We start from the raw sequence: 12,778 nt of genomic DNA, 5'->3' as shown, positions 1-12,778 counted from the left end.
TCAATATACGTAGTAGTTTAATTATATGTGGTGATAATGTATTGTTAATGCCGAAATCTCCTGCTATTATCGTTTTGTAAGTTAAAGAAATCTTTAAATTTAGTATAAGAGAAATTGTTTTCTCTATTTGAGACCAATATTCATCCAGTAATGGGCAATGATATATTAAATGGTCCAAGGTTCCTATATTGTTGCAGCAGGACCAGCAACGATTGGAAGCATCTTTTGATATCTTAGATAGTTTATACTTTAAAGGACGATACACCAAGTTACTTAACATTATGTCATCAACTGGATACAAAAAAGAAAACGGCCTTCATATGGTACAAAATCCTACAAGAACATTCTTCTCATCCTCCAATGGCTTTACAGAACATTTGGAATAGAGAAATCAACTCTCAACTATCAGAAGATCAATGGGAAGAAATTTGGTCATCTCTATACAAATCGTCAAAATCATCAGCTCTTACACAATCGTCATTTTATATATTACATAGAGCTATGTGGACACCGTACAAGGAGAGACTTGACGACCTGAACATGTATACCTTGGAGGAAAGGAGAAACAGGGGTGACATGATACACACGTTCAAATATTTGAAAGGTATTAATCCGCAGAAAAACCTTTTCCAGAGACGGGAAGGCAGTAGAACTAGAGGACATGAATTGAGGTTGAAGGGGGGCAGACTCAGGACTAATGTCAGGAAGTATTTCTTCACGGAGAGGGTGGTGGATATGTGGAATGCCCTCCCGCGGGAGGTGGCGGAGATGAAAACGGTAATGGAATTCAAACATGCGTGGGATAAACACAAAGGAATCCTGTTTAGAAGGAATGGATCCACGGAATCTTTGTAAATGGGAAGCAAAACCAGAGTTATGCCCTGATCATGACTGAATAGATATGGATGGGCTGGAGTTTACATTTTAAGGGGCTTCGACGTTAGCTTCAGAACTTAGTACAAGAACAGTGCTGGGTAGACTTCTACAGTCTGTGCCCTCAGAAAGGCAAGGACTAATCAAACAGGTATATATATAAAGTATCGCATACCATGTAAAATGAGTTTATTTTGTTCGGCAGACTGGATGGACCGTACAGGTCTTTATCTGCCGTCATTTACTATGCTACTAACCTGCTTATTTTCGAAGGAGAAGGGCGGCCATCTTCCGACACAAATCGGGAGATGGCCGGCCTTCTCCTAAAGCCGGCCAAATCGGTATAATCGAAACATTTTTTTGCCAGCCTACTACTACTACTATCATACCCAGCTCCATCACAGCACTATGCAGGTCCCTGGAGCAGTTTTTAGTGGGTACTGCAGTGCACTTCAGGCAGGCGGACCCAGGCCCATCCCCCCCCACCTGTTACACTTGTGGTGATAAATGGGAGCCCTCCAAAACCCACCTGAAACCCACTGTAGCCACATCTAGGTGCCCCCCGTTACCCTTTAAGGGCTATGATAGTGTTGTACAGTTGTGGGTAGTGGGTTTTGGGGGGGCTCAGCACCCAAGGTAAGGGAGCTATGCACCTGGGATCGGTTTGTGAAGTCCACTGCAGTGCCCCCTAGGTTGGTGTCCTGGCATGTGAGAGGGGACCAGTGCACTACGAATGCTGGCTCCTCCCACGACCAAATGGCTTGGATTTGTACATTTTTGAGGTGGCCGTCCTCGGTGTCCATTATCGGCGAAAACCGAGGTCGGCCATCTCTAAGGTCGACCTAAATGTCAAGATGGTCGACCTAAGTGTTGAGATTTGGACGTCCCCGACCGTATTATCGAAACGAAAGATGGACGCCCATCTTGTTTCGATAATACGGGATGCCCCGCCCCTTCGCCAGGGCGCCCTTAAAGATGGGCGCCCAGGTCGATTATGCCCCTCCACGCTACTAAGTTACCTATTCCATCCCCCAACCCCGACATATCTTACATTTTCCAAAAATATATTACACTTATAACTAAACATGCCTTGCTTAGCCCAGCAGCCCTGCATACCACACAGAACCTTATCCACATAAATGTTTTTGCAATTGCCCACACATATGACTTTTAGTACAATAACGTTACTCGGAGCTCTTGCATCCCTGTGATGCCTTCTAGAGCTCTAATAGGAAGCTCATCTCTGCCTATCATCACTGCCACCGTTCCCTAAGTTGAACAGGAGTCCTCGAACTACAGTCCTACCAGTGGGGGGTGCTGTTTCGCATTTCAATAATGAGGGACAGGCAAGCTCTGCAGGACTCCAGGGAACCTGCCTGTCTCTAGCCATTGAAAATACAACACCGCCCCCACCCCCCGGCAGCAATGCAGTTGGAGAATTCCTGCTCAGCTTAGAGAGAACAGTGGTTGCTGCCCATGGTGGCAACACAGGAGCTAAAACACTGCATTCTGGGAAAAAGAAGAGATAGCACCAGCTGGGGTAGGTTGTTTCTGGCACTGCAGATTCTAGAAACCTTCACCGTCTCACTGCAACGTAATGATTCTCCCCTAGAAAGTAACAAGCCATGAGTCAACCCTACGACCTTTTGTCCTAAAATGACGAATGTCCAGGTAGGCCTCAGACTCACCCCGCTTCTGCATAAAACTGAAGAGGTCATCTAGGAATTCTTTCCGCTTGGGGTCGTCATCGAGTTCGTAGAGCTGAAAGGAAGGATAAAGAAAAACGTCAATAGAACAGAAAGTGAATTAAAAGACACAGGGCTCAATATTCAAAGGCACGAGGTCCGTAACTTTGAGAGTTCTACTCCTAAATTGGACCTTTTGAAAAGTTACTAGGACTGAGTCCTCAAAATTTCACTAAACTCCTAAAGTTAGGAGCATAAAGAAGTGAGTGGCAACAGAGGCAGATTTTGAGTGGGGAAAAAGTTAGCTTAGCCCTGATTTTCAGCACTAGGCTCATAAATCCAGACAAATGAATGGCAAGCCTAAATTTATAAGAATAACTATTAAACTCCTAAACTAAGTTGTATTTTCAGCTGAAAATGTATACTTATAAGTTGGCTGAAAACAGGGCACAAATTTAGGAGCTCAGGTTATTTTTTTAATACTGAGCTACGGGCCGCTGCAAATTATTCCAATTACTCTGTACCACACATCTTGTTCCTATCATATCATTGCTTTTGGTCCCTCAGCTATATGGTAAGCCTTGTAGTACAAAGTCTTTAGCGTCACATCTACGTTAGTTGAATGTTCTAATGCGTGCTTATTAGGTGTATCATTAGTATTTTGTTAACGTTGTATTATATTTCTGTTATTTGAATTCCAGTGCTGTTAAATGTGTATATTTTTGATAAATGTTTCACAGTACTTCTATTACTAGGATTCAATTTACTGTTTTCAAGTTTACCTCAAATATTGTATTTATGTTTATTCTTGGTTATTTTACTATTGTTATGCTGTTAACAAAATTGTAAGTTTTATGTTGATCTGTACCTGCTTTACACGACCTTGGCACGCTAAGCATACAATTTGGGGCTGCAACAGTTAATCACAGTTAACTCGGCAACTGATGCATTACATAAGTACATAAGTAATGCCACATTGGGAAAAGACCCAGCATCCTGTCCATGACAGCGGCCAAATGTTATCATGCTGCAGCATCTCCTGTCTCCTCCTGAAAGGTCTCACGCCAGCACTGAGTACCTTAGGAGCAGCTGAAAACAGGTAGAGCTGCAGCAGCAGCGGGAGAAAGGGATGGTGAAGAAGATGCTGGACACAGGAACAGGGCAGGGAAGTAGAGCGAGAAGAGATGCTAGATCCAGAGAGTTAAGGAGGGGAATGGTAGATCTTGGACTCTGGGGGGAGGGAGTAGAGGTAAGAGAAATGGGCAGAGTAGGGAGGAGCAAAAAAGATGCTGGACTGGAGGAGTAGGAAGGGAAAATGGAGATATTAGTCTACTTGTGGTGGAGGGATAGGAATAGGACGGGGAGATGCTGGACTCTGGTGGGGGGGGGGGGGGCTGGTAGAGGAAGGTGAAATGTTGAACTCTAGTGGGGGGAAGGGTAAGGAAGAGAAGAGAAGATGCTGGACAGGAGGGGTAGAAAGGGCAAAAGGAGATACTGGCTAGCTCGGGGGAGGGGATAGGAAGATGAAAGGGAGATGCTGGTCTGGGAGGGGGGCTAGAAAGGAAAGGGGAGAAGTTGACCACCAGGAGGTGAAGGAAAAATGCTGGACTACCAGGAGGGGGGGAAGGGCCTATAGCTGCCCCTGAAGTAGGGTGCACGGGCAAAGGTTTGACTAGGGCATCAGATACCCTTGGGCCAGCCCTGCTTGATCAGCCACGCTGCTGATATCTCTTTGTCAGGGGTGGGAGTCAGGCTATTGTAGGACCTTAGTAGCATTAAGGTTAACAAACCATCACCTGGCCTTCTCCCTTTGCAACCTTTCCCCTCCCCTGGTCTCCATGCTGAATCTAGTTTGTGCTGCTGCAAAGTTTATCCCCAAGGATTTGCTAATCAAATCCCCCTGCAAACAAACTGCAATCAGAACAGTCCCCTTCGGCCCACTGGCACAAAGCAACTGGAAACTCATTTTATATTCAAATGAGGCAGATGGGGGAGGGGGAAGAGAGCAGCCTCCAGGAGCAGCTCCTCTCTATACAGATGTAAGGGGTGAAGGAGGGGTGGATGACACTGATTTGTATACAGATCAGACGAATTGAGCAGCTTTGCATGTAAACCCAGAAACACTAGCCATGGGACCTGACTACTCCCAGAATATTATGGAAAGCAGGTATACATTATACCTACACGATCTTAACCAATACCCCCCTCCCCTTCCAAACAAAAAGTAAAGACAGAGAAAGATTCACTAGAATCCGTAAACCTTGTTGATATGATGATTTGTTTTGGGTTTTTTTAAAATTTTTATTTATAACCATTTAAATTTTTACAAGTGATAAAACAACTTGCCGGAAATACAGAGAAAGTAATACATAGGAATTATTTCATTCAGGTAATTCTTTTCTCTTCCTCAGACCACTAAATAGGGAGAGTGAAACAAGACAAGGAGGTCAATTAAACAGTAAACAGAAAAAAAAAGTGGTATTACCCTGATTATCCCCAGATATTTCTCGTCTAATTCATTATTCCACATTGATCATCTGGTTGGCTTCTTCAAGGCCAATACGGTGGTGTATAGTCAAGTCATTTCATTGAAAACATACTTATTGTCCAATATTAGTTAGAAATGATACATCTGATTACATTCTTTCTCTTTTAAAAACCAGAAGTTATTTAACAATACATATACTTGAGCCTCTAATTCAGATCCCACTGATTAAAGTAATCCCAGTTTTCACAGGCTCCACTCCTTTTAAAGTAATAATTTGAGGAAATATTTAGGAGTCATACCCGGAACTCTGGGAAAAACAATAATCTCGATATTAATCATCTATAATAATGTTCATTTTATTATTCAAAGTTTCTGGTCTAATATCATTTTCAAGATCATAACCACTTCTTGCTTGTGCAGAATCATTTGTTATATCAATTTTTTACTCTTAAAGGGTTCAGTTGAATTGTCCATGTAACTCTCTAATAAAATTATATCTGAAACAAAATTATTTACTGCCACCATTAGGTCCTGAAGCGCCTTCCAGATGGTATTCAATGTAACCTCCACGGGAGCCAAAAACTCCAAGTTGATTTCTCTTAGGTGTTTAGGAGTGGTTCCGCCAAGTTCGGGTTCTGCTGTAAACGTCCTCCGTTTCAGCATATGCCTCTAACTCACTCCTCCACTCCTTTGGACATGGTGGTTGAATAATTCAGGAGCGATGGAGTTGTTTTTTCCCAGGTCCAAGAGCATCGACGCTCCTTCGCCGATGCAAATCAAAGGACTCGCCAACCCTTTCATCTGTGGGCAGTTCGTCGCGCAGTGGTCCCGCACTTGCTGCTCAGGGGACAAAACGCTGGCCATTGGCGGCTGACCGCCGGTTGTCCCTCTCAGTTAAGGTAACTGCAATTGCAGAGAGGAAATTTACGTAAAGAATACGAAACTTCAGAGGGCAGCTGGGTCGGGCATACAAACTTCAGGTCGCCATCTTACCACTCTCCCAGTTTGGGACACTCTTTGTCTGGTTTCTCCTCAGAGGCCTGTCTGATATGGGTAACCCTTCAGCATAGCCCTCTGAGTCATTGAAACACAGAAGCCCCTCCACCACTACAAGGTGGTGTCCCTTCGGAGGGGGATATGATGATTTGTATACATGCATTGACAAAGTCACGAACAAAGGGATTAATGATCAGTGGTTCCCAAATTTTTTTGGTTCACGGCACCCCCCCCTGGCCATAGAGGTCTGCCCCCCCCTGCCCCACATCATGTTCAATATTTCTCCCTCTCTCCCCCCCCTCTCCAACCCACATCCCCTTGTAATCCATTATAATCCACTAGTAAAAAAGGCCCGTTTCTGACACAAATGAAACGGGCGCTAGCAAGGTTTTCCTCGGAGTGTGTATGTTTGGGAGAGTGTATGTGAGAGTGACTGTTTGAGAGTCAGAGTGAAAGTGTGAGTGTGTGTGTGTGAGAGAGAGAGTGAGTCTGGGTGTGAGTGTGTTTGTGAGAGAGTGTGTGTGTGAGAATGAGAGTGTGTGCAAGTGTGTATGTGAGACACAGTGTGAGAGAGAGTGTGTGTGTGTGGGCGAGAGAGAGAGTGTGTGTGAGACACAGATTCTCTGTGAGAGTGAGTGTATGAGACCAAGCGAGTGTGTGAGTGACTGTGTGGCACATAGAGAGTGAATGTGATACAGTGTGAGACAGAGTGTGTGCGAGTGAGAGTCAGAAAGACATTGTATATGAGAGAGAGAGTGTGAGCCCTGCCCTCCCAATCCATGTCCATCTGTCCCCTCCATTCATCCTTTTCCAGCAATTCCCCTCTCTCCCTGAGCCCTGCCCTCCCAATCCATGCCCATCCATGCTCCTCTGTCACCTGCCCCCTCCATTCATCCCTATCCAGCAATTCCCCTCTCTCCCTGAGCCCTGCCATGCAATCCATATCCATCCATGCCCATCTGTCCCCTCCATTCATCCCTATCCAGCAATTCCCCTCTCCCTGAGCCCTGCCCTCCCAATCCATGCCCATCCATGCTCCCCTGTCACCTGCCCCCTCCATTCATCCCTATCCAGCAATTCCCCTCTCTCCCTGAGCCCTGCCCTGCAATCCATATCCATCCATGCCCATCTGTCCCCTCCATTCATCCCTATCCAGCAATTCCCCTCTCTCCCTGAGCCCTGCCCTCCCAATCCATGCCCATCCATGCTCCTCTGTCCCCTGCCCCCTCCATTCATCCCTTTCCAGCAATTCCCCTCTCTCCCTGAGCCCTGCCCTCCCAATCCATGCCCATCCATGCTCTTCTGTCCCCTGCCACCTACTACTACTACTACTACTTAACATTTCTAGAGCGCTACTAGGGTTACGCAGCGCTGTACAATTTAACAAAGAGAGACAGTCCCTGCTCAAAGAGCTTACAATCTAATAGACAAGTGAACGGTCGGTGCGATAGGGGCACCTCCATTCATCCTTTTCCAGCAAGTCCCCTCTCTCCCTTCCATGACCCCCCCTCGCCTCCCTGCTCCTCTCTCTCCCATGTCCCCGCCTGGCCCCCCCTCTTCCCCCCCCCCCCCCTTCGCATCCATGCTGTCGTTTCTCCCCTGCCCTCCCGCTCCCATTGTTCAACTTTACTGCCCACCCTCTTCTCTCCCCCCAACATCCCTTTTTTTTTCTTCTTTTTAAATTTACCTCCGTGGCGGTTCCGGCAGCGCAGCGTCAGGGAAGGAGGCGGCGCTCCCGATGTCTAGCCTTTCCTTCGCTGTGTTCCGCCTTCTTCTGACGTCATCCTTGACGTCAGAAGAAGGCGGAACACAGCGAAGGGAAGGCTAGAGACGTCGGGAGCGCCGCCTCCTTCCCTGACGCTGCGCTGCCGGAATTGTTTTTTTTTTTCCGCCCTCGACGTCATGACGTTTGACGCGAGGGCGGGGCAGAGACGGCTGGCTGGCTTCACACCATGAATCCACGAACCCTACAGCCAGGGAGTGTTTGAGTGGCTTCAGAACGTTGTCTTCAGAACGTTCACGGTGCGTTTTATTATATTAGATTTTTTTACCGTGTTCCTGGGGAGAGGATGAAGAAGAGCCTGGAGCTGAGCATAGGAGGGAGGAAACACAATGTCCCGCAGCCCCGGCCTCCCTCCCTGACAGCTGAGTGGTGAGCAGCCAGGGTCCCGGGCGGGAGCAGGCCTCCAAACTTCCAGGCCACCGGTATCGGAAGCGATGTGTAAGCGCCGCCTTCGGCCTGCCCCGGAAGCCTTCTTTGTACAACCACTTCCTGTTCTCACGTAGGCGGGATGCTGTACCAAGAAGGCTTTGGGGGCAGGCCAAAGGCAGCGCTTACATCGCTGCCGGCAGCCTGCAGCGGACGGGCGGCGGAGAGAGGAAGGTGAATGATAGGGCACCAATCGTTGCTCCGGCGCTCAGCGTGTGTACTCCCATCTTCCCCGCAGCACACCTGTGAGTTTGCCGTGGCACACTGAGATGCCGCACTGCACGGTTTGGGAAACACAATTTACCCTACCATGTTTCAAGTACCTTCTATTGTACATGACCCGCACGTGGGCGTTTTGGGGGAAGAGTTAGAGCAGAGTGTGAATGGAGTCACAAAGCACACATACAGACCGTAAAATAGATACCTACGTATGCACTATCTTTCCCCTTTGATCTTAAGTAGAGGAGTGTGGTAGCCGTTAGTCCACTCTTAAGGTTATCAATAGAAATCAAACCAAATAAAACATGGAAAAGAAAATAAGATGATACCTTTTTTATTGGACATACAGTAACTTAATACATTTCTTGATTAGCTTTCGAAGGTCGCCCTTCTTCGTCAGATCGGAAATAAGCAAATGTGCTAGCTGACAGTGTATATAAGTGAAAACATTCAAGCATTACTATGACAGTCTGACAGGGTGGGAGGATGGGGGTGGGTATGAATGTATTAAGTTATGTCCAATAGAAAAAGGTATCATCTTATTTTCTTTTCCATGTTTTATTTGGTTTGATTTCTATAGATTCTACATGGAATGTTGCTATTCCACTAGCAACATTCCATGTAGAAGTCGGCCCTTGTAGATCACCAACGTGGCCGCGCAGGCTTCTGCTTCTGTGAGTCTGATGTCCTGCACGTACAGTACGTGCAGGACGTCAGACTCACAGAAACAGAAGCCTGCGCAGCCTTCTACATGGAATGTTGCTAGTGGAATAGCAACATTCCATGTAGAATCTCCAATAGTAGCAACATTCCATGTAGAATCTCCAATAGTATCTATTTTACTGTCATAGTAATGCTTGAATGTTTTCACTTATATACACTGTCAGCTAGCACATTTGCTTATTTCCGATCTGACGAAGAAGGGCAACTTCTATTGATTTCCCCCTTTGTAAACCGCTGGGAAACATATCGCGATGGGTGGGTATAAAAATACCGAATAAACTTGAAACTACAACCATGTATATTTACACGGCTCCAGAGCTGTCTCAGCCACAGTGAAGACAGAGGGAACGGTACAGTATAGGGGGTGAAGTGCTTCAGTGTGGGAAGGAAGAACGGGACTTGGGGGTGATTGAGTCTAATGACCTTAAAGCTTTCAAACAGGTAGAAAAAGCGACGGCCAAAGCCAGAAGGATGCTTGGGTGCATAAAGAGAGGCATGACCAGCAGGAAAAAGGAGGTGATAGTGCCGTTCTATAAGTCTCTGGTGAGGCCTCCTTTGGAGTACTGCGTGCAGCTCTGGAGACAGCACCTACGGAAAGATATAAACAGGATGGAGTCGGTCCAGAGGGCGGCTACGAAATTAGTAAGCGGTCTTGAATGCAAAAATTATAGGGACAGGCTTATGAACCTCAACATGTATATGAGGTCTGATCAGAGTCTTATACAGGGGCATCCTCACCTCCTTTTTCCTACTGGCCATTCCTCCCACTATGCACCCAAGCATCCTTCTAGCTTTTGCTGTCGCATTTTCTACCTGCTTGGCCACCTTAAGTTCATCACATACGATCACACGCAAATCCCGCTCCTCTTTTGTGCAGAAAAATTCTTCACCCCTAAACTGTTTCGTTCCCTCGGGTTTTCTTGTAGCCCAAATGCATGAGCCCGCATTTTTTAGTATTAAATCTAAGTGTCAAATTCTAGACCATTCTTCTAGCTTTACTAAGTCCTTCCTCATGTTATCCACACCATCAGGGGTCTCTACCCTAGTACTGATTTTGGTATCATCCGCAAAGAGGAAAACCTTACAGAACAGCCCTTCAGCAATATCGCTCACAAAAACGTTAAAAAGAACCAGCCCAATAATCAAACCTTATGGCACACCACTGGTAACATCCTTTTCCTCAGAGTGAGCTCCATTTACCACTATCCTCTGTCACCTTTCACTCAACCAGTTCCTAACCCAGTCAGTCACTTTAGGGACTATACCACCCAGGCCCACCCAGTAGCAGCACACCTATGATGTGGCTGGCAGGGATCCCCAAGCCCCACCAGCCAAGAACTCCCAACAACTGTCCCTCCTGCATACCTTGTAAGTAGCAGAGCTTCACCTTCAGCAAGTAGCGACTGATATGTACTGTTCACAGCGGCCCCACAGCCTTCCCTCTGATGTATTCCCTGCCTATGCGGAAACAGGAAGTTGCATCAGAAGGAAGGCTGTAGGACCAACATGAGCTGTGTGTATTAATTGCTGCTCACTGCCGGTGAAAATCTGCTACTTAAAAGGTATGCGGGGGAGGGGGGATGTTTGAAAGACCATATGGCATGCAGGCGAGAGAGGGAGAGACCAAATCACTTGTGGGACAGGGTGGCGTTCTTCTGCCCACCCATCTTAGGCCCAGGCCCACCCAAAACTGGGTGTCTGGCTACACCCCTGACCTAGAGCACTCAATTGATTTATTAGTCATCTATGCAGAACCGTGTCAAAGGCTTTGCTAAAATCTAAATACACCACATCTAGCACTCTCCCTCGATCCAACTCTTGACCCCCCCCCCCACCTCTGAACATATTCTTGCTTGACAGACCTTTGTCATTAGAGCAGCATGTGAACTCAACTGTCAAGCAAATGTTCTACTCTCTCTGGAGGCTTAAGCATATCAAGCCATACTTCCCTCAAGATGTATTCAGCAGTCTTGTCCAGTCCCTGGTGATTAGCCGTCTTGATTACTGCAATAACATCTATGGGGGTTGCACGAGTATGCTCCTAAAAAAAATTGCAAACAGCTCAGAATACAGCAGCTCGACTTATCTTCGGCAAATCTAGATTGACAGTTCGAGACCGTTACGTGAGCGGCTACATTGGCTTCCTGTGAAGGACCGCATCGCCTTCAAAACCTGCACATTGGTGCACAAAATCATCTGTGGTGATGCCTACATGGACACTCTCATTAACCTGCCGCCCAGGAACTCCCGAGGTCGGCCCGCTCGTACCTCAACCTCCACTACCCTGCTCCTCACGGCCTCAAATATAAGACCATCTATGGTTCCTCTTTTTCTTATCTCAGCACTCAGTTGTGGAACGGGTTGCCTCGAGAGGTCAATTCACTTCAGATCACCCGACCTTCAAGAAGCGGCTCAAGACCTTCCTTTTTGGCAGTGCATACACAAAGAACCCAACAGGCGCCATACCCTTTTAGCCTGCGGCTCCCTCCGTGATAATTTGTCCCCTCCTCTCTCTTCCTCTCCCTCCTTCATTATTTCTCTCTCTCTCCTGTGACCTCGTCCACTGTACTTTGTACTATTGTTTGCTTATTAATTATTGTACGCCACATTGAGCCTGCTCATGGGCGGGAATATTGTGGGATATAAATGTCAAAAATAAATAAATAAATTCTTTAAAAAATAAATATTACATTTCTTTCCTTCATATAAGAACATAAGAATAGCCACACTGGGTCAGACCAATGGTCCATCTAGCCCGTGTCCTGTTTCCAACAGTGGCCAATCCGGGTCACAAGTTTCTGGCAGAAACCCATGTAGTAGCAACATTCCATGTTACCAATCCCAGGGCAAGCAGTGGCTTCCCCCATGTCTATCTCAGCAACAGACTTTTCCTCTAGGAGCCAGATAAGCTAACTGCTGTTACTGCATCTTCCGACAACAAGTCCCAGAGATTAACTATTCATTGAATGAAAAAATATTTCCTCCTATTTGTTTTAAAAGTATTCCCATGTAACTTCCCTGAGTGTCCCCTAGTTTTTGTACTTTGGAGCGAGTAAAAAAATTGATTTTTTTTCTACTCGTTCTGCACCACTCAGGATTTTGTAGACCTCAATCATATCTCCCCTCATCCATCTCTTTTCCAAGCTGAAGAGCCCTAACCTCTTTAGCCTTTCCTCATACGAGAGGAGTTCCATCCCCTTTATCATTTTGGTCGCTCTTCTTTGAACCTTTTCTAATTCCTCTATATCTTTTTTGAGAGCAATACTCAAGGTGCGGACGCATCATGGAGCGATACAGAGGCATTATAGTATTTTCGGTCTTATTCACCATCCCTTTCCTAATAATTCCTAGCATCCTGTTTGCTTTTTTGGCCGCCGCCACACACTGGGAAGCAGAGGCATAGCCAGACCTCAATTTTTTGGGAGGGAAGGATGAGCCCAAAGTCTGTGTGTGTGTGTTTGGGGTGGGGAGGGGGGGGGGTACATTTTGCCCTGTCTCCCCGCCGCAACCCTACATACCTAGCCTGATGGGGGTCTCCAACCCCTGCCAGCAGAATCCTTCTTGGGCCAATACTCGGCGCCGTAC

General features: G+C 46.6%; 1 protein-coding gene across 1 annotated transcript in view; it reads right to left on the bottom strand.

Moving 5' to 3' along the window:
* The window catches only part of ARID3C (AT-rich interaction domain 3C), a 509,889-nt gene that overhangs the window by 192,648 nt on the left and 304,463 nt on the right, over positions 1–12,778 (bottom strand). Inside the window, exon 3 of the mRNA XM_030192839.1 lies at positions 2,562–2,634. Coding sequence (XP_030048699.1) covers positions 2,562–2,634 — 73 coding nt within the window. The remainder of the gene's footprint in view (positions 1–2,561; positions 2,635–12,778) is intronic.

This window comes from Microcaecilia unicolor, chromosome 2, assembly GCF_901765095.1.
Source record: "Microcaecilia unicolor chromosome 2, aMicUni1.1, whole genome shotgun sequence".
Taxonomy (NCBI): Eukaryota; Metazoa; Chordata; class Amphibia; order Gymnophiona; family Siphonopidae; genus Microcaecilia; species Microcaecilia unicolor.
The sequence above is the reverse complement of the archived record's forward strand: the minus strand, read 5'-3'. Positions and strand labels throughout refer to the sequence as shown.